Here is a 27,205-nt window from a genome sequence, read left to right as displayed (position 1 = left end):
TGATTGATACTGAAACAAACAGCTCTTTGACTTCTGGGTATATCTTTTGTTGTTGTTGTTGTTTTTAGTGAGGCAACTGGGGTTAAGTGATTTATCCAGGGTCACACAGCTAGTAAGTGTTAAGTGTCTGAGGCCGGGGATTTGAACCCAGGTACTCCTGACTCCAGAGCTGGTGCTCTATCCACTGCATCACCTAGCTGCCCCGACTTCTGGGTATATCTTAACCACTGCTTGTCCAGAAACATCCAGAACTCTTATTTAAAAGCTCTGGACTTTGTCACCTATCAAAATCACCCCATCCTCTCACCCAATATACTTTCTCAGGTGTGTGTGTATACTCACTCGAGCATCCCCCCCCCACCATGTCAATATGTGGATCAGGGGGATTTACCACACACATCATGTAAACATTAAAATTATTTAATAATACAGTAATTTGGATAATCAATATAACTGCTAAATTCATTTCTCAGGCAAGTGTTTGGGCATTTTGTTTGCCATAGAGCAGTCTGTGCTTACCAAAGGCAGATACTGCTACAAGGCCCTAGCCCCCTTTGTTTTCCTTGGAGGCATTTCCCATCTGCCTACAGAGAAAGCACAGTGTAATGCAGTGTCTGTTACATATACCAACTGGCCCCTTGCCTATTTTTTCCTTTGTAAATATGGTCTTTGGGACACTGGGGAAGATCAAAGAAAGTATTCTACTTATGGGACCCTTAATCTGTGTCAAAAGCAGGGCTTATTTCACCAGGAGGAATAGCAAAAGAGGCAAACTTCTTGAGGAAAAAGAGCAGACTCTTTCCAACAGTTGCTAACCTACTGATATTTTTGTGCAAAGTAGTTTGGGGATTTTTGGTGGTAATCTTTTTCTACTTGTTATATGGCAGGAAAATCCCAATAACATACATGATCTTTATTACAGAGTAAATCAGAAATCAAATTTAATGATCAGAAGTGTCATATAGAAAAGAACTGTGGGGATTTGGGAATAGGAAAAAGATCAGAGGGCATTTTAATGTAGTCAGCTGATTTCTCCTCCCCCTTTTCTATTACAAAAGGGGATAAGGGATAATGAGGTCCAGTAAAGTACCATTTAGCACTCACATTGCACGTTTTGTTTGCTAAAGTGCTTTACCAACATTAACTTTCTCACAGTCCCACCACGAGGTAGGTCAATATTACTGTCCCCATTTTTCAGATGGGGCAAATTGAGACAGACAGGTGAAGTGACCTGCCCAAAGCCGAAGAATTTGAGCTGATTTCTTACCATAACATGTCCCAGTGGGGAATAGAGTGTAAATGGAGGCAGATTCATGGGAATTTAGCGACTTAACTGGGCCATGGTCCTTTTGCCCAATATATAGTTTGGGCCAAGGAGCCACCTTGCCCTCTGCCTACACAAAAAAAATCCCCTCTTGTGCTCTCATCAGGAAGGGAGATGGATGTTAGAAGGGAGCCACAATCCCTCCTGTCCTGTGGCTACTTATCTGGCTTTATACACTATCTTCATTGAGAATGAAAGCACAAGGCCAGCTCAAGCATGGTAATGTGTACGGAGAAGGAAAAGGGGAGCAAAGGTCATGAAGACACCACTGCTAGAGAAACAGGTTGTAGCCAGATGCAGATATTCCACATGCTGCTCCAACCCAGCTTGCTATGGCTAGAGGATACCACGGACACCTGTAGATCCTTCTCCCATGTTCCTCCTTTGACCCAGATATTCACCTCTCTGATACAAATGTCGATACTTTCCAATCACTGCTATGATGGGGGTGTTCAGGGACTGACCTGAATGGAGTAGGGCATGGTTCTCCTTTTCAAGACACACTGTAGTTTTCTTCCTCCTCCATCAAGTATTGGGAACCCCTCCCCCTTACTGTAGGGATCAGAAACTCAGCTATAGTCTCCATCAGGGGCTTTTCTACAGACAGAACAAATAATCCAGTACATCCCCTCCTTGAGCTCCAGGCCCAAGGAATGAGAAAGCCTGGTGGAGAAGAAGGATGAGAGATAAAGGTCCTAGAACAGATACAGCCTCTAATTCCACAGTGAAAAATGGTTACTAAATACAAATGTTCCTTATTGAAATTTTCCATCCCCATCCTCCACCTGGTCTTATCCCCACATATCTTTTGCGGAAGGGAATAAAGCAGCTTTCTCCCTGACTCGGGCCTTTTGTGAGACTAGAAGTGGGACCGGCACGTCCCAGCTCTACATGTAAACAAAAAGACAAGTGCCAACTCTTCAGGAAAAGCCTTGCAGTCTCCAGCCCTGCATCCCCCATCACCAAAGTCTTCCTCCATGGGGAACAAGAGTGGCTAAACCAAGGTTCCTGGATGGCAATTTGGTCCAGAGAAATGTGAAGATTGCCTCTTGTAAAGAGTGTTCTGTCTTACTTTCTCCCTAACAAACATTTTCTCAGGCTTTGCGCGTGAGTATACAGACTAGCTCCCAGAACTTATATTGTCTGGGGTCCAGGGCACCCCTGCTCTTCTCTTGCCCATAGGGTGGCCTAGCCGAGAACACCAAAGACACAAGGTAAACTAAGCCAAAGACGGAAGAATAGCTATCATGCCACCCAGCAAGAGGAGCACCTATTTCCTCTGCCCTTGGCAGAGGTATGGGCAGAGGCAAGAAGGGCTAGATGGATCAAGCAAAAATATAAGACAGGCAGTGCTCATTAGCTCTGTGGTGCTTCCCCTTTCATCAAAAAGGACTTCAAATAACAAGAAGGAAATTACCCACTTGGCCAGGTGACTCTAGCAAGGACATGGGGAGCAGGGCAATATTAGATGATAATTAACAGCCTTAGCCAATAAAACTAGCAGCCTCCAAAAGGCTAGAGGTCCCAGGGAGGGAGGTCACATGTGAGAGATACTAGATAAAACCCCATCCTTCCTTTGAGGGAACCATAGACAATCTTAGGAAAGAAGTTCCTCGCAACCTCAAGGCTTATGGGTCTGATTAGCCCAGATTCATTGGGTCTTATTGATTACCCTGCCAGTATCCATGCTGGGAGCTAACCTGCTACCCTCCCATTCCAGAGGCATCACACACCAAGCAGGAAGAGATACCAAACAGGTCCCCGGTCACTATATCCTGGGTCCCCCAAAGGGAAGCTGGGTTCTGCTTCCTTGGAGAGATGAGGACACCTTCCCCACACTCCATTCCCACAAACACAGTGGCTGAGACTAACGTGGATGCTTCTGCCCAGTTAGACCACCTCATACCATATAGCCCCTGCCCTAATAGTTGGGATGCCATCAGTTCCATGACATGGTACCCAAGAACCACCCACATTTCTGCATTCCAAAAGAGCCCTGTCCTCTGCGCTCTTGCATGCCTGTTCTTGTCTGCTCTGTTCACATCTCCAGCCCCGCAAGAGGGAGAAGAGCCAGCAGCACAGTGACTCCCTGAACCACCATCCTTAATATAGTGACACCTTGTCTGGGGTGCTGGCAGTGGCTGGTGTGTTGGCAGGGCACTGGGGCAGGAATGCCGGCATTCTAGGCCTCAGCTTCTGGACTGGGCTCCTGGAAGAGTGACTGTTTCCGCAAGTTCAGCCGAGCACATTTGGGGCACGTGGTAGAGTTGTCATAGTAGCAGTCCCTGAGTAATACAAGAAGAGAAGCAGAGGTATTCAGGTCAGCCTGGAGACTTTCAAGAGGAAACTCTCAGGCCAGCAAAGCCAGGGGGCCTGGTAGCTCTGGTAGACTGTGCCATGTACAGCAGGCTACCTATAGTATCCTCGATTACATGGCACTGAGCACAGGGAGAACAGCATCCAGGGAGACGGGCCAAGTTCTAGGTGGACCAAGGGGGCATCATGTCCCAGCGAGTCTTCCTGGGCTGTTCCCATCACCCTCAGTACCAGGTCCTAAACTTAGCACAGTGGCTGCTATAAGACATGAAGTGTTTAACCTGGTGACCCAATGGTAATGTGGTCATTGGCGTTCCCACTCTGCCCCTGAACCAGTGCCTGGTCATGCTGCTCCTTTAAACACCAGGGACTCCTGGTCTCTTCAGCCAATAGGATCCCATACTTCAGGAAACTGAGAATACCCAAATGGCAATTAACCCAATATTTCTTGGTAACAATGATAGTTATTATTAATAAATAATAACATTTACATAGAACTTTTTATTACCAGTATTACCAAATGTTTTATGCAGGCCAACCCTTTGAGGTAATTAATACAAATATTACTAATGACGAATGATGAAACTGAGGTGGGGAGACTTACTCTGGAGCACAGAGCGGTACACTTATAAGGGCCAGATTCCTTGATTCTAAACACTATGGCACTTGCTGTGATTTCAAAGGCCTTGTGAGTATGCACGAGCACACATGCACACACACACATCTATGTTAGATCACTTTCCTTTTGTCCCCAACCCCTCTCCTGACCACACAGAGCTCACGAGGGCAGGACTACAGGATTGTAAGAGGGAATGAGGCCTATCATAGGCTCCAGAAAACTTGGAAATACATTTTAGCCGACTGTGACCACAAACCATAATGCTGTGCTATTCCAGGCCTGAATGTCAGGCCCAAGAAGGGTAAAAGCAGGACAAGCTGGGACAGCAAGAAGGCAAGAGGGTTCCTACCTGTGGAAGACAGCAGAGCAGTCTGTGCATACAGATGTGTGGCTGTCGAAGGGGAAAAGTACGTCACCCTCTTTGCAGAGTTCACATACAAAGCCTTTGGCCTGACACCGCTAGGGATAGGAGGAGACAATAATTGAGACAAATGCAGAACAGGGTAGCCCCACCAGGAACTTTATGCCCTCCCAGGACAAACAGTTTCCTCAGCCTGCCAACCTCTTATTCAATTCAACAAGCACTTATTAAGTACTTACTGTGTACAAAAAACTATGTTCTTAGTTATGCACTGAGGATACAAAAAATAAAATAAAAAGAAACAATCCTTGCCTTCAGGGAGTTTCTATTCTACCAGGAATGGGAAGGATAGAACATGTACAAAGCTATGTAGTACTACCAACTGGGGGCTCAGGAAAGACCCCAGCCTCCCTTTAGAGGGGCACCTGACTTGAGCCTTGAAGCAAAGTAGATTCTAAGAGGAAGTGGTGAAGACAGTATATTCTAGGCGTATTCCAGGCATGAGCAACAACCCAAACAAAAGTGTGGGGCAAGAGATGGCTTGTTTGGCAAAGAGCTAAGAGGCCAGTTTGGCTGGAACATCAAGTGTATGGGAGGGAGAAATATGAACTAATCTCAAATGGTGGGTGAGAGCCAAGATTGTGTAATTCTTTAAATGCCAAGTTGGAAAGTCTCTCTTTTTAATTTTTATTTATTTATTTATTTTTGGTGAGGCAATTGAGGTTAAGTGACTTGCCCAGGGTCACACAGCTAGTAAGTGTCAAGTGTCTGAGGTCGGTTGAACTCAGGTCCTCCTGAATCCAGGGCCGGTGCTCTATCCACTGCGCCACCTCGCTGCCCCTCCCTTTTTATTTTAATGGTAATGGGAGGCGACTGACGATTTTTGAGTGACACGATCAGATGAATTTTAGAATATTTTTGCAACTATGTAGGAGACGGATTGAAGGAATTATAAACTAAAAATAGGGAGATCAGATATCGGGCTACTAAAATAGCTCAGGCCACAAGTAAGGGTCTGAACTAGGATAATGGCAAAATCAGTTGAGAGAGGGGCATATAATAGAGATCCCAGAGGTAGAATCAGTAGGACTTTGCAACAGACGGACTATGAGAGAACGAAGAGTCCATGATGACTCCAAGGTGGTGGGTTTACATTACTGGAAGGATGGTAACGTCTTCCACAGAAAGAACTACATTCAAAGGAGGAATGAATCTTGAGGAAATCATAATGAGTTTTGCTTTGGACATGCTGAATTTGAGAGGCCAGTGAGACACCCAACTAGAGATATCCAGTGGACCACTTGGTAATGCTGAACTGCAGTTCAGGAGGAACTGAAGCTGGATAGGTATATATAGAAGTCTGCATCGAGACAGTGACTCAATCCATGGGATCTGATGAGTTCATTCACCTGCCCCAAATACTGCCCTGCCTTCTCTCTCCAACCACCCTTTCAGCTTTCCAGGCTGAGCAGGAACCAGAAAGTGGCCAGATCTACCTTCCTCAAGATTGCTTAGTCCAGAACATGAACGTTGATCCACAGAGCTAGGGTTCAAGTGGCTTGTTATGTCAGGTCAGAGGAATAATAAAACCACAAAAGGCAGGAGGCCACTCTCCCCTGCCCTGACCATGCCTCACCTCACAGTCTAGTTTGATGTGTTTGGCGAAGAGAGTATGGATCTCTGTCAGAGAGCAGCTGAGGCGGCCAATGCTGATGTCCACTAGGTCCTGCAGGGAGTACATCTCATCGTTCTCCACAAAGTGCTGCCGGTCTTGGAGCTGTAAGGCCAGAGCTGCTCTGGACTGGGAGTCCAGCTACTCGAAGGTCACATCCATTTCCTACACACCCCAGTCCAACCCCTAGGCCTACCGCTGTTCTTGTCATCCTAGGCACTTACCCAGAGCTCCCTCAACCTCCTTAAGAGTTGAGAATTAGCTAAAGGGGGAGGAATGGAGACTCTAAGGGGCTTACTCTTACCATATTTACCTGGGCTCATTTGGTCTAGATGTCACAGTAGCCTCAAATGAGCAGAAACCAGTTGATTTAGGGGTATTAATATCATAGATGAGATGCCAGTATGATCAATCAAGTTAATGCAAACAGGATCCATCTCCAAGTGTGTCTACACACAACCTACACATACACGGATGCTCTGTCCTGTGCGGTCTTCTCCCTTCCCATGTGCTTTCCCAGAAGTGGCCTGACCTGTAATAGTAGACGAGCTTCCATGGCCTCTTTGCAAGTGATGAAATATGGCTTCATGAGCAGAATATCCTGCCGCAGTTTCTGCAGAGAAGATAGAAAAGATGAACCACCCCACCAGCCAAGATCAAGAGCCCTAGGAAGAGGTAAGAGAATCTAGATTTTGGCACAGACACTTAATTCGTGACTGCTGTTTTTCACCCTTTCTTATGCCTTCAGGGAGGCAGCATGGGGTAGTGGACAGAGGGCTGACCTTAGAATCAGGAAGACCTAGGTTCCATTTATATTCACACTGACAGAGTGATCTGGGGAAGCTGCTTAATCTCTCAATGCATCAGGCCACAGATATGAAATGCAGAGAAGGTACCAATATACACTGGTAGAGGGATTTTCCTCACTGGGACACCAACTGTGTCACACTGAAAAATGGATCCTTATAGACAGCATACTTGACTTAGAAAACCACAAATTAACATTACCTGTGTTGTGTTGTATTTTAATTTATTTTGTTAAACACTTCCCGATTACATTTTCACCTGGTTCAGGCCACACTCTAGAGTTTTGCTAATTACTTTTGGCACCTCTCCCCAAAACCAATGGAATCACAAGGGCAGCCCCCCCACCCAAAAGACACCTATGCCTTAGAGCAGCAGTTCTCAAAGTAGGGTCTATGGACTGTTTGGAGACCCCAAGATTCTTTCAGTGAGTTCAAGAAATCAAAACTATTTTTATAATAAACCAAAGATGTTTTAATTTTAAATACAGTAAATGACAACAGATAAACCCACATAAATAAAAGTTTCTTAATAATTTTTATGAGTCTAAAGGTGTTCTGAGATCAAAAAGGTTGAGAACTGCTGCCATAGAGATTGGCTCCCAACATGCATGTTTGGTTTATGCAGGGCACAGCCACACCCAAATTTGATGTTTTACTCTCCCATATCACCACATCTAACCAGGTATAAAATTTTGCTAAATGTGCTTCTCTTGCATACTCCCTCTACATCCCTCTTCTCTCCATTTACACAGTCACAGTCTTAATTCAGGCCCTCAACACAATTCACCTAGACTATTACAGTAATCCCCAAACGGTCTTTGTCCTGTCCAACCCATCATATACCCAAAGTGATATTCTTAAAGCATAGGGCCGATCATGTCATTCCACTACTCAAAAATGTCTTTTGCATCTAGAAGAAATTATAAGCTCTTGGGAGTATCAGGCCTGGTAGCAAGATGAGTTCAAATGTGACCTCAGACACTTACTATGTACCCCTGGACAAGTCACTTAACCTGTTTGCTTAATTTCTTCATCTATAAAATGGGGATAATAGCATTTACCTTTCATGGCTGTTGTGAGAATCAGATGAGATGATAATTGTTAAGTGTTTAACACAGTACCTAGCATGAAGTGCTATATTTTGTTGTTGTTCAGTGGTTTCAGTTTAGTTGATCAGTTGTTTCTGATTCTTCCTGACCCCATTTGGGGTTTTCTTGGCAAAGAAACTGGAGAGGTTTGCCATTTCCTTTTCCAGCTCATTTTATAAATAGGGAAATTGAAGTAAACAGAGTTAAATGACTTGCCCAGGATCACACAGCTACTGTGTGTCTGGGGCTCAATTTGAACTCAGGTCTCCTTGACTCCAGGCTGGGTACTCCATCCACTGCACCACTTAGCTGCCAAGTACTATATACATCTTAGCTATTATCTGTTTGACTTCTAAGCCCTTCACAATCTGACTCCAGATTACCTTTCCCCGTAACTTACACACAACTCTCCTTCACATACTCTACATTCCAACCAGCCTGGTCTGGTTGTTGTTCCTTGTACAAGAGATTCTGCACAGAACCCATTCCCATACCTGGAACTGCCCCTCCTCAATCCCTCCCTCCCTCCTCCAAAGCTCAGTGCAAGCAAGCACCAGCTGCTTGTGTACAAGGCTTTCCATGGTTCCTGCCCTTTTGCTATTGCCTCTCTCCCCCACTCCCATCACTCAGCATTTCCTTTATACACAAAGGAAAAAATATATACATTTTGTTCTTATAGGTTGTAGCATACTGTTTCCTCCCAAGAGCACTGCAGTCACTAGAAGACAGACAAAAACGAATGTTGTTCTGTTTGTCATCTGATACCTAGCACAGTTTCTGGCCCATAAACACTTGCTGAATGAACCAAACAGGAAGAGACCTAGGGTCAGAGACCCAGGGTCAGGGGAGACCCTATCCAAGAGCCCTTCCTGGAGCTTGCTACTCAGAGCTTACCCGGATCTCCACCAGTTCCTCCACATAGTTGAATAAGAGTGGGTTGATCTCCCGTAGTTTGAGCACTGGCCGGGACACCATCAGTGTGAGATAGCGCATGCTGCAGCGAGATACCTAGGGGAGGACACTTCTCTCAGTCACCCAATAATTGCTTCCCTCGGCTGTCCTCCCTTGGGCTGGGTCCAGTAAGAGCGTCATTCCCCACCTCCCACCCTAGCCACATTCTTCTCTCTAATTCAAACAACCCCATTATTCAAATAGCAAGGAAAAGTCAAGGTGGGACATGGGGAAAGGGTCCAGGGGCATCTAGCTCCTCACCTTCCGAGGCTCAAAGTCCCAGTTATGGATGACTCGGGCGGGAATGACAGCCAGGTCATTCCAGTGGCAATTACTGCAGTAATACTGACCGGTGTAGTCACACTGCCGAGCCTCACTAGGCACACCCCCTGGGTGGAACAAAAGTAAAACAAAATATAAATCAAAGTAAATAAAGCAATATATCCAAAAAAGATGAGGGATTTCTTTTTCTTAAAGAAGGCCAGGTCCTAAACACTGCTTTCAAATAAATCAAGAAAGTGCTGACATCAGAGATCTTCATTCCATTTCCTCCAGCTAATATCAAAGGTAGGAAATGTGTCTCAAATCTGAGTCTCGGGGCAGCTAGGTGGTGCAGTGGATAGAGCACCGGCCCTGGAGTCAGGAGGACCTGAGTTCAAATCTGGCCTCAGACACGTAACACTTACTAGCTGTGTGACCCTGGGGAAGTCACTTAACCCCAACTGCCTCACCAAAAAACCAAAACAAAACAAAAAAATCTGAGTCTCCCGACTCCCTGTCCACTACTTCTTATACCAGGGGTTCTTAACCTGTTTCGTGTCATGGACCTGGTCTGAGGAAGCCTATGGACCCCTTCTCCAAATCAGGTTTTTAATACATAAAATATGTAGGCTTACAAAAAAAAAAACCCAATTATATTGAAATACAAGTTCAAATAGTCCACCATTCTGCTGTCCAATCTTATTTCCCAGTGACCCTCCCTCAGTCTCCCACAGGATAACCCCATCTATGCTAGAGCCAAACTTCAAACCCATTCACACCCATTTCTTATGCCATACACACTTGCTCATGCTTCTCCCTACCTGGCATCCCCTACTCCTCTCTCTCATACTATAAGTCCTTTTCTTCCCTGGAAGCCTAGCTTAAGTCTCATCTCTTCATCAAAGCCATCCCCAACTGATCCAGCCCTCAGGGCTCACTCCTTCCTCAGAATTCCTATAATACATATTTTCATGTATTTCATGGTAGTTTACTGCCCTCTCAAGGTTTGATTGATTTTCTTAGGTCCCTGTCCTATCTTCCACACTGCCTCATAAGCCCCTTGAGGGTAAAGCCCATGTCTTAGGTCTTTGTATCACAATCACCTAGGACAGTGGCCCTCCATATATCTTATACTCAATCAATGATTAAGAGGCCTTCATGCGTACTTCCATTCCCCTACTCTCCTGCTGTCCTCTTCCTCCATCAGGCTATACCAAGGTTGGAGCAATTAATGCATATGAAGAACACTCACGTAGAGACACTGGTGCCCGGCATTCAGCACAACGATAATCTTGACTATCCAGGCCAGTCTCCGGACAAATGTTCAGCTCATACTCTGCCTGGTGACTAACCTTTGAGCGGACACAGGGCTTGGAGATGAGGTTCAGGCACTTGCTATGACAACGATAGTAGCAACCTATAGCAGACAGGGTAAGAGGTAAGACAACATAGAGGCCCCATTGAGCCTCATTGACTCCCATTCCACTATTTCTTCTCATAATGGGACATGTCCAGCCCCTGAAAGGCCCAAAGTCCTTGTGACTCACCTGTGCAGGTGTACCATGTCTGGATCAGGCCCCAGATGATGGTGCTACATTTATCACAGGTCTGCTTGACACTTTTGCTCTTCTCCTTGTAGAATCGGTGCTCAAGGAGGACTCGGATATTGGGTTCATCTTCATTGGGATCCTATGGTGTGAGGGGAGGGGACATAGGTGTATTAAGGGGCAAAAGGAAGGGATTCCCTAAGGCTTTCCCTTTTCCCCACTTCCTACCACAGTTCATGCCTCTCATCTTTAGAGGAAAGATGAGTGCCGACCATGAGGCCCGCCTCCAGTTACCACTCTCTCCATGTTCCCAGGGACATTCAATAGCCACTGAAAAGTGGCTAGTTTGTTTTGGGTAAGGAACCTGGCCGAACATGCCCCCCATGCACCCTGAACTAGCTGTAGATCTTTCCTGAAGGTGACAATTTGCCCTCAGCTCCCTTTGAAGCATAAATAACAACCAATAATCATATTAGGATCATCGGCTCTGACCAAAGGGGCAGGTTATCTAGAAGAAATGAGGTGGTGGTTCCCATCAGATCCCATCTAGGATAGTTTGTCTGGTTGTGGTACCACATTTTTGGGAGTACATCCGGAGCAAGAACACAAGGGTGGCAAAGGGACTAAGGATAGTGCCCTACAGACACTGAGTGGAGGACATGGGGAGGGTGTTTTCCTGGAGAAAACAAGTCTTAGTGGGGAACTGAGTGATAAGTATTTGAAGAGCTGGAACATGGAAAAGGAATGACGCCTGCTCTGCTGGATCCCAGAGGATCCAATTAGGATGAATAGGTAGAAGTTGCAGAAGGCAGATTTAGGCAGCTTCACGTCAGGATAAAACTTAACAATGAGAGCAGTTGAGGGGCAGCTAGGTGGCGCAGTAGATAAAGCAGTGGCCCTGGATTCAGGAGGACCTGAATTCAAATCCGGCCTCAGACACTTGACACTTACCCTGGGCAAGTCACTTAACCCTCATTGCCCCACAAAAAAACAAACAAACAAAAAAAAACAATGTGAGCAGTCCAAAATCAGACTGGAAGTTCCCCTCCCTTGAGCTCTGCTGGGAAGGCCAGACAGCCAAACACTGGGCATGTTGCAAAAGGAATTACTGGTAGGTTCAGATCAAGTTAGATGCAACCTGAGGTTTCTCCCAGGTCTGGCCAGAGAATGTGCCAACAGGAGGGAGCTGGCAGCCACTCCCTAGGTTTGCCCCATCGGACTCTGCCCTGTGGCTCTAAGGGACACAGGGCTCCTGGTGGGAAGGGACAAGGGTGAGCACACACCTTCAGCTCCTGGAGCTTTAGCCGCAGGTGGATCAGCCTCACGACGGCATCTTTCTGCTTCTCGGAATGCTCCGGCAGCTCCAAGATCACCTGCTTGCACTCCTCAATGGCCTGCCGAAGCTGCTCGATGTCTGAAGCCAGGAACAGACCCTGCCCAGACAGGGCTCGGGGTCAGAGGCGCCTCTATCACCCCAGGCCCTTGCACATGCATCTTCTGAACTCAAGTCTAGCCGCAGTACTCAAAGACCTAGAGGGCTGGGGGACTATGGGCTGTCAGGATCTTTCCTTACTCTATTAAACCCAACTCTGATCCCCCAAACCCAATAACCTCTGATAGTTCTAGATACTCATGAGAACTGTTGGCCAGAGCTACACGACCTAGTGCCTGCAGCTGGCAAGTGAGGCATCCCTGCAGTCACAGAGCTCAGAGGGGAAGGCAGGGGATGGTCCCCCAGAAGGGCCTATCCGGGACGTTGCATTCGGGTCTGGGCACCAGATTTCAGAGAGGACACTGACAAACTGGAGTATGTTCTGAAAAGGATGGGGTGGGGAAGGGCGGGGCAAGGGGGCTAAGCATGCTGTCATTCAAGGACCAGTTGGAGGAAATGGGGACATTCAGCCCAGAGAAAAGAAGTCTTAGGGGGGCAGGATAGCAAGTACGTGAAGGGCTGTCGTGTGGAAGAGGGATTATCCTGGTTTTGATCATCCAAATCTTTAACTGCCTCCCCTTTTAGATGAGGAAATGAGGCCCAGCAAAGGAAAGGGACTTGCCGAAGGTCAGGCAGTGAGTCAGATCTGATTCAACAAGCATTTACGAAATGCCCACTTCAATGTGCCCTGTCCTCAAGGAATTTACCGTCTATGGGGAGGGCCGACGCGGCCACAGATAACTAAACATAAATATTCATGGGGAGTAGAGCATTAATGCAATAGGGCAAAGCAGGAATGGCTTCTTGGGAGAGGTGGCACTTCACATGGACCATCAAAGCAGCTAGGGATGAAGGTAAGAAGGGAGTGAGTTTCAGGCATAAGGGAAGGCCTGGGAAAAGGCATGCAGATCAAGGGTTCATGACAAGGTCTGGACCAGAAGCCAGGCTCCTGCCCTCATAGTCTAGTAAGGAGGAAGGGAAAGAGAAAAAGGTGGCCATATTATGATGTTCCCAGGGCAGCTAGGTGGCACAGTGGATAAAGCACCAGCCTCAGATTCAGGAGGAACTGAGTTCAAATCTGGCCTCAGATACTTGATAATTACTAGCTGTGTGACCCTGAGAAAGTCACTTAACTCTTATTGCCCCCCTCCCCCCCAAAAAAACAACAAACCAACAAAAAAAGAAAAAACATTATGATGTTCCCCTTCCTTCCCAGATCTACTCAGGTCAAGGAAGATGCCATTGGGAAAACACTGAGACTGAAGTTGGCCTAGAAGGAGAAATGAAATTGTGGTAGGCCAGAGTAGGGATTCTATCTAAGCCTTTTGTAAGTTGAACCCATGTGACAGTCTGCAGAACACTACAGATTCCTTCTCAGAATAAGGTTTTTCAGTGCATCCTAGAAACTTTCAAAGATGAAATTATATTGAAATAGCTAGAAAAATACTTTTAAAAAGCAAGTTCGGGGGGGCAGCTAGGTGGCATAGTGGATGGAACACCGGCCCTGGATTCAGGAGTACCTGAGTTCAAATCCGACCTCAGACACTTAACACTTACTAGCTGTGTAACCCTGGGCAAGTCACTTGACCCTCACTGCCCCGCCAAAACAAAACAAAACAAAACAAAAAATAAATAAATAAAAAGCAAGTTCGGGGCAGCTAGGTGGCACAGTGGATAGAGCACCGGCCCTGGATTCAGGAGGACCTGAGTTCAAATCCAGCCTCAGACACTTAACACTTACTAGCTGTGTGACCCTGGGCAAGTCACTTGACCCTCATTGCCCTGCCAAAAAAAAAAAAACAACAAAAAAAACCCAAAAAATAAAAAGCAAGTTCGGGGCAGCTAGGTGGCACAGTGGATAGAGCACCGGCCCTGGATTCAGGAGGACCTGAGTTCAAATCCAGCCTCAGACACTTGACACTTACTAGCTGTGTGACCCTGGCTAAGTCACTTAACCCCCATTGCCTCACCAAAAAAAAAAAAAAAGAAAAAGCAAGTTCATGGATCTCCTCCCGTCTCTCTGGACTAGGGACAAAACATGAAAGGACCAGAGATAACAAGACACTCGGGTCTTGGCTACATCTGGATGATGCCTTTGTTTAGGGAGAGGGAGGAGGAGACTTGAGGGTCCTTCTCCTCTCCCGCGGACACAGGAGCCCGAGTGAGTTTTCAGTAGGCAGATGTCACCACTCCGGGGCACATACCACAGGACGAGAAAAGTGATCCTCGGCCAAGCCCAGGTCCATCATGCGTTCAGTACACCGGAACTCTGGGTCTTGATGGGGTTGTTCCAGTGGTGAATCTGCAATGCATCACAGAGAGAGGGGAAAATGAGGAATAGAAAGAACCCAAAACTACTGACCTTGGTTTCTTGTTTGTTTTAACTGCTCTCTTCCCCCAGTCATTAAGATCCCATCTTTTAGTCAAGGGATCCCCACTTCAGTACCCAAACTCAGAACACCCTCCAGATCTAACTGAGTGAGAATGGGCTCTTAGCTACCGATCCTTCAGGGCCAAGTAGAACTCCTTCCCTACCCCCCATTTCCAAACACTTTCTGGCTGTTTGTTTTGATAGCTTAGCTCCCTACAGTCACCAGGTTCTATTGACTATGTCCCCAAGAGCAGAGGGCAAAGTCATGAAGGGCATGGGGCATCAGACTAGAGAAGCAAAACCCGTTCTCTCATGTTGGCAAGCAGAAGTGGGCTGGAGACCACTGCAGGGGGAATGAGGGAGGGCATAGAAATGTATGCTGCGCTTCATGTGGGTGTGCCCCCAGGGAATTAGAGACTTTTTAAAAGCTAAACATTTATTGAATGTTTAATCATAAAGGATATTATTTTTATTCATCAAACAAGCCAAAGAAACTAAAATCCAACTAAACTTAATTTTATTTAAATTAACAATTAAACTTTATTTTTAAAATGCAAACTGTCCCAAGGGCTCCTGTTCATTAAACCCAAGAACAACCTTTTCGGCCTTATATTCTCGGCTAAAAAAAAAAAAAAGCATCTCTCCAACTTGACCCTAATCCCCTAGTCACTCATTTTGCCCTGAAGTAGCATACAGGAGAAGGAAATGGCAAACCACTCCAGTATCTTTGCCAAGAAAACCCCGTGAGTGGTATTGGCGTCCTATGGTCCACAAGGTCACGAGGAGACAGGCATTACTGAATAGACTGAACAACAGTAAGTGACATAGGTCAAGGACCAATGACCAGAGATAGAGCCTTTAAAGATTTTCCTTTTTATGAAGGGTCCCCAAACAACCAAACCATGTTTCCTTCCTCTTCCCCCAACTAGAGCAGTAGAAAGCAGAAGAAAGTAGGTAAGTAGGAAGCAGGGGAAGGAAGTGGTGGCAACAGTAGTAATAACAACCTAGTGTCCCCAAAGACTGAGAAAGACCCTACTTCCCCTGGGATCCTGGCCAGCCTCCCCATGACAAGATAGCTACTAGCAATAAGGGTATGTCTAGGTGCGCTCTCGCGCTCTCTCTCTCTCTCTCTCTCTCTCTCTCTCTCTCTCTCTCTCTCTCACACACACACACACACACAAATCTATGAGGGAAGGCAAATTCTCTTCCCATCACCAGCACAGAGCTTGAGATAAAACATGTTTTCTTGACATAGTCAAGATGGACTTTGTTTTGTCTGAATATGCATATTTATTACAAGGTTTTGGTTTCTCCCTTTTCCCCTCCACTGGAGGGGAAAATGAGGCAGAGAAAATAAATGCTGGGGCAGCTAGGTGGTGCAGTGGATAGAGCACCGGCCCTGGAGTCAGGAGTACCTGAGTTCAAATCCGACCTCAGACACTTAACATTTACTAGCTGTGTGACCCTGGGCAAGTCACTTGACCCCAATTGCCTCACTAAAAAAAAAAAAGAAAGAAAAGAAAACAAATGCCTAATAATTGAAAAAAATTTAAAAAAAAAGAATTATGAAAATGGTTTTTGGGAAGGGGAAAATTGGGCCTTGGGCATTGACTCAAAGCCTTCTCCCATTAGTTCCCCTATCTGTAATGGTTTATGAGATGAGCTAATCATCTTGGGAGCCACACAGTCAGTAGAATGTGAGCTCTTTGTGTCTTTGTTCCCCCAGTACCTAGCAGTTCCTAGCACATAGTAGGTACTTAATAAATGTTTTCCAAACTGAAGAGATAACACATTCAATCTGGGGTCATGGCAGGGATGGCCCAAGTGACTAGGGGACAACAGGACCAAGTGGCTCAGGAGGAAGGACAAAGACCACCAATTTCACTGGTTTTGTCATTCTGAGTAGTGAATGCATTCTTTGGGGCTATCAGCCAGTCCTCTTCTTCTTCCACCTCCTTCTCCCCAGGCAGAAACCCTACAGGAATTAGCTCTGCTCCTAGAGCAGGCCATTCCTTCTCGGTGAGAAAATATTTCTTCTTTTCTTTCCCAGACCTGTTCTGCAGGAATCCTTAGATAAAAAAACTGCCCCAGCTGGGTCTGCCCAGAGGAAAGGGGCCCTCCTTGGTGCTGTTTCTCCCACTGACATCTGACTCTCTTCTTTTAACCAAATGAACTATTGATCGCTTGTTATTAATGATGAACCAGAGAACAGAGATAACTGAAATCCCCAAATAATCTCTAAATCCAACCGCTTCCACCTCTGGACTTAACAGTTTTGTCTCCTTACTACTTCCCTTCTGGTGATAGTCTAGGCCGGACAGTCATTGCTGTGAATTTGAGTCAACAGTCCAGAGGTTCAATTCAAGTCTATTCAACAAGCATTTAAAAACATCGACAATATGCCAGGCACTCAGCTGGGTACCAGAGATGCTTTGATCCTCACAACAACCCTGGGAGGGAGATGCCATTATTATCTCCACTTTATACTTGAGGAAACTGAGGCAGTCAGAGGTTAAGTGACTTGCCCAAGGTCATACAGCTATTAAGTAGAGATCAGGGGGGCAGCTAGGTGGCGCAGTGGATAGAGCACCAGCCCTGAAGTCAGGAGTACCTGAGTTCAAATTTGACCACAGACACTTGACACTTACTAGCTGTATGACCCTTGGCAAGTCACTTAACCCCAACTGCCTCAAAAAAAAAAAAAAAAAAGTAGAGATCAGGGAAGAAGCCTTCCTATAGGAAGCAGTCCTTGAGTTGAGCCTTAAAAGGAAGCTAGAGATCCTTTTTTCTTAAAAAAAAAAAATCATATTGGGGTCAGCTAGGTGGCGCAGTGGATAAAGCACCAGCCCTAGATTCAGGAGGACCTGAGTTCAAATCTGGTCTCAGATACTTAACACTTACTAGCTGTGTGACCCTGGGCAAGTCACTTACCCCCAATTGCCTCCCTAAAAAAAACAACAACAACAACAACAACAACAAAACCACTCCACATCCACAGCCTCACACTGATGCACTCACTGAAGGAAGGCAGGTACGTTTTCTTAATTCTTTTTGGAGCCAAGCTGGTTATTGCAGTGATGATGTTCAGCTGGGATTTTTTGGTTCTTTCTTTTTATATCGTTATAGTCACTACTTATATTATTTTCCCAGCTTTGCTTAGGAAACTAGGAGTTCTACCCCAGCTAAAGAGGGAGAGCATTCTAGACATAAGGAAAGAGGAGATGAGGCACCATCTTGCCCTTTTTTAGTGGCTCAAAGATGTTACTCCTGGGTCAGGGGCTGGGAGTCAGCATCGGTGTTAGCAGTGAAGATTAACCTGGACCATGGGCAGAGAAGGAAGTAGATGATGTAGTTCTCAAAGGATTCGTAGATTTAGAGTTGGAAGGGACCTTAGAGGCCACTAAGTTCAACCCTCCTATTTTACAGATGAAGAAACTGAGGCTTAGGGAGATGAAGTGACAGCCCATGCCACTGAAGCCGCGAGATCTGAACCCAGGTGTTCTCATACCAAATCCAGGGTGCTTCCCACTGTACTGTGCTGTCTCTCTGAGCTCCTCTCCCATTCAAACACCGAGTACTCACCTTCAGGAGAGGGGTCCTCAGGATCCTTGTCAGCTGTCTGCTCATGCTGTCTGCCAGCCAGCTGCTTGTTGAAGGGGTTGAGGTGGGCTTGCCGAAACCGAGCCAGCTTCTCATCATATTCCATAGCAGTCCAGCCTGTGGAGACCACACCAAAGCAACCATGAAGGAAAAAGCCCTTTCGAGCTCCTGGTTTTGCACATAGTATGAAACCAGCTTCCAAGGCTTCACTTCACCCCAGATTTCCTAAGTTCCCTCTCTGAGCCATTAAGGTAGCGGCTGCAGTTCCCAAAACTGCTCCTCTACTCCTTTCACTTCCCCTAGGGGAATTCCAGGTTGAATCACCTCCAGAGAACAACTCAAAAAACTAGCCTGCCGTCTCTTTTTACCCCTAGTCCTGAGATGTCAGCCAGTACAAGAAGCTCCATCCCTAGAGCTTCTGGCTTCTGAATAAAAGTAAAGCCAACAAGCATTGATTGAGTACCTACTATGTGCACCAGGCACTATGCTAAGCACTGGGAATACAAAGAAAGGCAAAAGACAGAGTCAGCCCTCAAGTTCATGCTCTATTTCGGGCAAGCGAATAAGATACAATGTTATACAGGAAGTGAACTGGAGATAAGTAACAAGGAGAAGAAGGCAAGGGGAGACAGCCAGTGAAAACGTACAGTTAAAATGTGATCAGCAAGGTTCCAGAGCAGCTCTTGCTATTCTCCATTCATTCAAAGACTCCACAATTCTTAGAACCCTGAGAAGAAGCATGAATGAGAACAGCAGATCAGTCCTCTGGAACTAAGCAGCTCGGGGATTTGAATCCACAGACTGATAAACAGCAACCCTGCCTTCTCCCCAGGGCTCTAACCTAGCCAAGAGGGGTCACAAGAAGCCCTTACATCACCCTGCTCAGTCCCAGCTATAGAACACAACTGGAAAAACTCTGTTCATTTCAGATATTCCCTCTGGAACAATCAGTTATTCTCTGGCTCTCTTTCTGACCTAGACAAGATTCACTATCCCGACCTTTATACTTAAAAAAAACAAATTTAGACAAATACAAACAAAATAAGGAACAGAATCCCAAGGGGAACCATAAAATCTAAAATATTTACATTTGAACAAACAAAAAACAGAAAAACTTTCACAAAATGATTTGCTGTGTCCTCTTCTCCATCTGTGCACTTAAATCTCTGTTGGTGATGTTGTTTTAAAAAATTATATGAGGAGGGGCAGCTAGGTGGCACAGTGGATAAAGCACTGGCCCTGGATTCAGGAGGACCTGAGTTCAAATCCAGCCTCAGACACTTAACACTTACTAGCTGTGTGACCCTTGGCAAGTCACATAACCCCAATTGTCTCACCAAAAAAAAAAAAATTATATGAGGAAGGGCAGCTAGGTGGCACAGTAGATAGAGCATCAGCCCTGAATTCAGGAGGACCTGAGTTCAAATCTGGCTTCAGACACTTGACACTTACTAGCTGTGTGATCCTGGGCAAGTCACTTAACCCTCATTGCCCTGAAAAGAAAAAAAAATCATATGAGGACAAGAACGTGTATATTTTTCTAAAACTACTTCCTTCATTTTGCATTGCTTTAATAGGTCTTTCTATAGAAGCAGTTAGGTGGTGCTGGGCCTGGCTGGAGTCAGGAAGACTCATCTTCCTGAGTTCAAATCTAGCCTCAGACACTTATTAGCTGTGTGACCCTGGGCAAGTCATTTAACCTTGTTTGCCCCAGTTTCCTCATTGGTAAAACGAGCTGGAGAAGGAAATGGCAAACCACTCCATTATCTGAGTCCAACATAGTGAAACAACTTGACAACAATAGAAGTCTTTCCAAAATGTCCTTCCATTTCTACCATTGCCTTTTTGACAGCACAATGTTTCTTTCCATTCATATGTGTACTTCAACATACAATTTGATGATCTATTATGTACACATTGATTCAGCCATTCCTCCCAATAACGAGACACAAAGGTGGTTTCCAGTTTTTCACTCTTATGAATAAAGCAAATGAATGTTTTTGAACAACCAACGAACCTATTGCCTTGTCCTTTTACATCTGCTTAAAGTGAATGGGATATGACTTTAGCACCTCTCAAAAGCTGCCTAAAATAGAGGAAATAAAATACTTATGGTTTATCATATCACTCAGAAATGAATCAAATTACTTCATTCTTGAACAACCCAAGTTGCAATCAATTACAGAATTTTTATAGTCAGAAAAAGACACCTTAGAGATGTCTAGGATAACATTTCAATGAACAGAAATGGGAGACCAACAACCCAGAGGGGATAAGCAACTTGCCTGGCATCACACAGCTAGTACCAGAGCCTGGTTTCTAGTAAGGGGGGGTCTACTGGGGTGGGGGCGGTCAGCATCTTCACACCACATATGTGGATCATAGACTCAGGAAAGCCAGTGCCTTCGAGCTCAGTTACTGCCTAACAGAGGCTAGGGGACTGACCTTTCCTCCAAGTTGGTCATCCTATTAATTTCACTTCTACTGACAAATCATTTCCACTATCTAGCTACCTCACCAGCAGCTGTGCCCTCAGACCAGAAATCAAGCACAGGAATCCTTTATGCTTAGAACATCTATCCTGTGGCTCGATGGCGCTGACTGGGGGCTGCTTCAATTGCTCGATACAGAATCATAATTACAGTAACTTTACTAACATTGTCTTATTTGATTGATCCTCAACAATCTGGGAGGTAAGTACTACTATTATTCCTATTTTACAGATGAGGAAACTGAGGCAAATAGATTGAGCTACCCAGGGTCACACAGCCAGTAAATATCGGAGGTCCAGCATTCTATCCATTACATCATACGCCTAGTACACTCACTTCACGTTATTCTCTAACCAACTCACCAGCTTCTATGGGGCTTACTCCCAGTTGGGAACCCTTTCCTCCCACGCCATCCTTTCTAGTTCTGGAACCACAACCAAATTAACCATCATTGTTCCTAAAAGAGAAGTGACAATCTACTTTCCTTATGCCCACAACTCACCAATTTTCTGAACAAAAAATATCCCTCTGGGACCATCGGTCCCCAGTGTAGTGTGGATGTTCTTCCTCCATTAGGCTATAAGCTCCGTGAGGGCAGGGACTGCCTTCCATCCTGTATTTCTACCCCTAGTTCCCCAGTGCCCAGCACTATACTTTGTATACACTAAGGGCTTAATACATGCATTTTCATCCATTATTTCATTTATTCCTGGCTTGCTATGCCTGAGCATTCCCTAAGTGGGCAGCCTTCCTCAGGTGTCCCAAAATGACAATACTCTAGATTAGGGCTTCTTAAACTTTTTCCACTTGTAATGCCTTTTCGCTTGAGGAATTATTACACAACGCCAGGTATATAGGTATATAACATAGGTATACATAACCTTTTGCTGTTGCCAAATTTTTCACAACCCCCACAGTTTAAGAAGCTTTGCTCTAGAATCCAGAGTGTAACCCTGCTTAAGGTGAGCACCAGCCAGGTATGATCTTGTGAGTGTGGGAGTCTGTTCTGTGTACAGGTGATGACACAAAGCTAAATGGATTTGTGGTGTGACAATTCTCAGGATTTATTTCTTTTGATCTAAACCTTTTTCTTGAATGCAGTTAGTTGATAAGCAATCATTAAGCATCTACTGAATGCCAGACACCTTGCTAAGTGCTTGGGATACAAAGAAAAGCAAAAGACAGTTCCTGCCTTCAGGAAGCTCACAGTCTAATGAGGAAGACAACATGCCCAAACAAGGTAAGACAATCTCTGAGGGAGGGCAGTGGCAGTGAGGGGTTTGGGAAAGGCTTCCTGTAGAAGAAGGGATTTGAAAGTAGCCAGGAAGTAGAGATAGAGAGGGAGAGATTTTCAGGTATGGCAGACAGCCAGGGCAGAAAGGTGGTAAGGGGAGACTTGGGGCAGGGTATGTTTTAACTTCATATTCACAGAATTTAGAACGGGAAGAAACCATCTAACCCAACCCTCTCATTTTCCAGATGAGAAAACAAACTATAGACCAAAGAGGTTAATGACTTTCCTGTGGTCACACACAGCTAGGATTCAAACTTAGTTCTTCCAAGGGAAGGGATTTTCCAAGGGATCCCTTGGATCCAATGCTCTCTGATAGTACACAAAGGGAAAATGAAGCCAAGTGAATCAAAACTATTTCTTAAAGTGCCTATACATGCTAGGCAGACCATGTTCTTTCCCCACTCCCGATAGGGAACCCAAACCTGACCTTCCTCTCATCTTCATCTTTGCCTTTGGGGGTGAGTGGGTGGGGGGGGGGAATGACTTGGCAATTAAAAAAAAAAAATCACATTGTTAGCTAAGTTGTCAGTGGAACCAGACAAAAACACACTGAGCAAGAACACAGCTGCAAAGGGTGACTTCACAAGAGATGCAATCGGGATGTCCCCTCCCTTGCCCTTCCGGTAGCTGAACCAAAACAAGTAAATTCCAAGCCGGGGCCTCTATTGGCACACAGCAACGTGGCATGTTATTATGACACCAACACCTCCTGCTCATCGGGGCATTCAAACAATCCCTCTCATTCATTCATTAGATCCGTAAGCAAAGATTGTAGGTGCCCCAATTCAGCTCCTGTTTGGCCATATCAGAGGAGTTTAAAAGTGGTTTTCTGACTAAAACATTATCACTAAAAATCGTTATGCTGACTGTGCCCCCAGGATGCTCTGTCATCTCCTGACTCAAAAATGGGCAGGGCCTTAGCCTGGTGTATGGAGAAGATCCTATTTCCTGCACTACATCACCATCAACAAATACCTAGCAAGTTTCTACTTTTCAGGAGTCTGAAGGAGCTCACTCCTCTTTGGTGCTCCCTCTCCTAGGTGCCAAGGGTGGGAAGTATTAGGATCTGAAGGTCGGGGGGCTCCCCCTGCTAGGGATGGGTTTAGATAAAGGAGAAGGTGGGAAGAGGGGGGCACATCAAAAAGCTGAGTTTCACAAAAAGTAGAAAAGGGCTGATAAGCTCAAGCCCTGGGGCTTCTAACTGTGTAACCACAGACTAGTCCCTAAGCCTCAGTTTCCACAACTGTAAAATGGAGATAACTACTCCCACTATCACTATCTTGTAGTCTAGTAAAGAAAGTGTTTTGCAAACCCTTAGATGTTACCAAAATATGATACTGTCAGTAAAACCAGAGTTTTTATAAGCTAGGGTTACCGGACTGAAGGAGTGGGGTGGCTGATGACTCTCTCCACTGCAAAGCCCCCACGCCCTGTCAGTTTGTCCACAACACTCTGACAATACTCCCCACCTCACCATCCCCAGTGCATCACCAGTCCCAAGGTAAACCCTAGCTCCAAGCCTGGAGCCTGTCAACAATGTGAGGGTGCCAGGAGCACCACAGCCCCTCTCTTGGGTCTTTTTCCTGTACCTGCCCACTTCTTCACCCCGAATCCCCGGGGGCCTTCAGCCAAGGGGAGAAGGTGGGGTGCGGTGGGACCCTCCAGCGCTATGCCCATAAGCTACCTCCAACCAGGGTACCCAGACTGGGCCGACAGCATTCAGGAGGGAGGAGGGGAAAGGAAGAGGGAGAAGGTGGGGAGAAGGGGAAGGAGGGGAAGGAAGAGAAGGAGAGAGAGGAGAAAGGAGAGAGGAGGGAGAAAGAAGAAAGAGGGGAGGGGGGAGGAGGAAAGGGGTGGGGCAAAGAGGGGAGCAGAAGCCTTTCCCAATCCTCTCTCCAGCAGCCGTCCCGCACACTCACCCGAGCATTGCCCGCAGCCCCCAGACCCCGGCGCTGCTGTTGCTGCTGCGGCTGTCCCCCTAGCCCCAGGTCCACGGGCAGCTAGAGCTGCCGTTGCAGCCACTACTGCTGTTTGCAATTGCCACAGCTGCTGCTGCCGCCGCGCCTGCTACATTGTAACATTAGCTGTCCCGAGGAGCAGAGATGAGGCGGCCCCAGCGTCCGGAGCCCAGAGCGGCCGTCTCCCTTAGCTGGGCTCGGGGCCATGCTGCCGCCTCAGGCCAGGAGGGTTACTTACACTCCTTCCTGCCTTTCAAACATCACTCCCTCTGTTCAAGAGGTGACCACCACCTGGAAAGTTGTCCTTCCCTCCTAGCCAAATAAAAACTTCAAGCTCTTTCATTTGAAAGAGACGGAACACCTTTAGCCTCAAAAGAAGAAATAAGAGACAACACCTTTCTTTTGCAGAGGTGAGAAACTAATGGAGGTAGAGCTCTGCATTTAAGTCAGATTTGAATGCTCCTTTGGTTAGTTTTGATCTACTTTCCCCTTCTGTTTTATTCTTTGCTATAAGGGGTGGACATTGGGAAATACAGGTGATGTAAAAGCAAAAGAAAACTAAAAGTTTTAATTAAAACATTTTAAATCACATAGAGATCAGCCGTGAGTTCAGGCTGAGACAATTTATGGAGTTACAAGATTTAGAGCAGGAAGGATCCATAAAAATTACCTTGTCCAGGGGTTCTTAACCTGAAGAGAACAGACATCCTCCGTGGATAGATTTTGGGGAACCATACATTTGGATAACAAAGAAATGACATCTGATTTTCCCGAACTTCTACATTCATTTTTTGGGGCGGTGGGGCAAATAAGGGTTAAGTGACTTGCCCAGGGTCACACAGCTAGTAAGTGTCAAGTGTCTGAGGCCGGATTTGAATCCAGGGCTGGGGCTTTATCCAATGCACCACCTAGCTGCCCTGATTTTCCCTGACTTCTAACTAAGATTAAGTATTTCCTTCAAATATTTAAAAAGATGATTCTGAGAAGGGGTTCCTAGGTTTCATTAGAATTCAGGTATATTGACTGACCTAGCTGCCTCCATTGTTTTCTAATTGTGTGTGCGTGTGTATGTATATGCATGTATATGTGTATGTATGTATGTGTATATATATGTATGTATATATGCTGTCAAAAACAGAAACCTGTCCCCGACAAAAACAACAACAAAGCAAAACCAGAAACAGTGTGAATCACAGTTATAAAGGCAAGCACCCATTTTTAAATTCTTTTTTTTTTTTTATTCTTCTCAGCATCCAGTTACATGTATTGCTTGGGAAAATCTCTCAACAGAGTTTTCCACTGAGATTTGGGGAAGAGGAGTATTTAAGCAGTTGTAGGGGGAGGAGTTGTGCAGTCCCTGGACAATTATGGGGGTTTTTTTGGTTTGGTTTGGTTTGGTTTGTTGAGGCAATTGGGGTTAAGTGACTTGCCCAGGGTCACACAGCTAGTAAGTGTTGTGTCTGAGGTCGGATTTGAAGTCAAGTCCTCCTGAATCCAGGGCCAGTGCTCTATCCACTGCGCCACCTAGCTGCCCTGACAATTAAGTTTTAAATCTTTATTAAGAGGGGCAGCTAGGTGGCACAATGGATAGAGCATTGGCCCTGGATTCAGGAGGACCTGAGTTCAAATCCAGCCTCAGACACCTGACACTAGCTGTGTGACCCCAGGCAAGTTACTTAACCCTCATTGCCCCTCAAAAAAATCTTTATTAAGGTCAGTCAGGTCCAATTTGATTAAGTCCCTCCTTCCTGGTTTCAGAACAGGATGCTCTTAATTCCATTTATACAATGCAAATCAGTCTGATAGCTCACTCTTTGAAAGCAAACAATGTGGATGTGAAAGAGGAAGCCCCTGGGAATCTTTGCAGATAAGAAAGGTCCATGTAACCCCCAAATGGCTCAGGAATGTTGAGGAGACAGAAGATAATGATTTCTCTGGAAGGCTCAGGAAAAACCTGCTTGGTTTGTGCTTATGTTGTTCTCAGGAATGTCTGACTATTTGCATATGCAGTCAGATAGATGACCATTACCACAGAGGACCTTTGATGTGTTAGGCTAAACTGTCATACAGTTCCTCTGGAAAAATAAGGGAATTTCTAACAAAGAATCAACAATGTATATATGTGTGTGTGTGTGTGTGTGTGTGTGTGTGTATGTATATGTATATATATATGTGTGTGTGTATACACATATATGTGTATAGATATGTATGTGTATGTATACACACACACACACACACACACACATATCTTGTTATTTTGACTAGAAGCAGGTGGCTTCATAGAATACTAGCTTGGCCAGGAGCCAGGATACTTGAAATCTGGTCCTGGATCCAGTTTACCTTAGTCAAGTCCCCTAACTTCTCTGGGGTCTTAGTCACCACAATTGTAAGATAGAAATAAATCCCTTACTAGCCTAAAAGCAGAGAACTGGATCAAATGCTTCTCTGAATGACCTTCCAGTACCAAAATCAATAATTCTAGACGTTGTAAGTCCCTTGAAATGAAGGATCATGGGAACAAGGCTGTCAGGTGAAGCTGTGGATAAGAACTCTAGACCTGGAGTCAGGTATGACCTGAATTCAAATCTGGGTCAGGTGAAGCTGTGGATAAGAACTCTAGACCTGGAGTCAGGTATGACCTGAATTCAAATCTGGCCTGGGATTCTTACTAGCTGTCAGATAAGGGCAAGTCATGTAACTTCTTCCTGCCTCAGTTTCCTCAACTGCAAAATGAGCATTATAATAACCCTTCTGATATTTATTGTCAGGATCAAATGGGATATTTTTAAAGAACCTAGCACAGTGCCTGGCACATAGTAGGCACTTTGTAAATGCTTGTTTCCTTCCTTCACAGCAATGAGCACAGCAGCAAGAATGTATTAGGAGTTTTCTAAATACTTCTCATGTAAAGAATGGGGACCATCTGTCTAGGTCAGTACTTCTTAACCTCTTTCCAGTCATGTCACCCCACCCCCACCTTCATAGGCAGTCTGATGAAGCCAATGGGCCCCTGATCAGAATCATGTTTTTAAATGCATGAAATAAAATACATAAGATAACAAAGGAGACCAATTATAGAGAAATAAAGATTTCATTTTTTCCTCCCACCAAGT

General features: G+C 45.5%; 1 protein-coding gene across 7 annotated transcripts; it reads right to left on the bottom strand.

Annotated features, from left to right (window-relative positions):
* Positions 1-404: 404 nt before the first annotated feature.
* Positions 405-24,240, bottom strand: DEF8 (differentially expressed in FDCP 8 homolog). 7 transcript variants are annotated; one of them, XM_043984364.1, is made up of 14 exons: positions 24,054-24,240; positions 19,801-19,841; positions 18,996-19,075; positions 18,331-18,465; positions 14,582-14,679; positions 12,229-12,378; positions 10,946-11,087; positions 10,651-10,815; positions 9,399-9,526; positions 9,081-9,194; positions 6,825-6,905; positions 6,257-6,397; positions 4,609-4,718; positions 405-3,609 (listed from the first exon to the last, which is right to left on the bottom strand). In XM_043984364.1, exons 4-14 carry the CDS (start codon positions 18,452-18,454, stop codon positions 3,507-3,509), a joined length of 1,356 nt encoding a protein of 451 aa, XP_043840299.1. In that variant the 5' UTR covers positions 18,455-18,465; positions 18,996-19,075; positions 19,801-19,841; positions 24,054-24,240; the 3' UTR covers positions 405-3,506. The 7 variants fall into 7 exon arrangements, with proteins under 7 accessions (XP_043840299.1, XP_043840300.1, XP_043840303.1 ...); XM_043984365.1 differs by lacking the exon at positions 24,054-24,240 and adding an exon at positions 23,724-23,811; XM_043984368.1 differs by lacking the exon at positions 18,996-19,075.
* Positions 24,241-27,205: the final 2,965 nt, after the last annotated feature.

This window comes from Dromiciops gliroides, chromosome 2 (assembly GCF_019393635.1).
Source record: "Dromiciops gliroides isolate mDroGli1 chromosome 2, mDroGli1.pri, whole genome shotgun sequence".
In the NCBI taxonomy this organism is placed as follows: Eukaryota; Metazoa; Chordata; class Mammalia; order Microbiotheria; family Microbiotheriidae; genus Dromiciops; species Dromiciops gliroides.
Note: the sequence above shows the minus strand (reverse complement) of the source record. Positions and strands in the feature narration are given on the sequence as shown.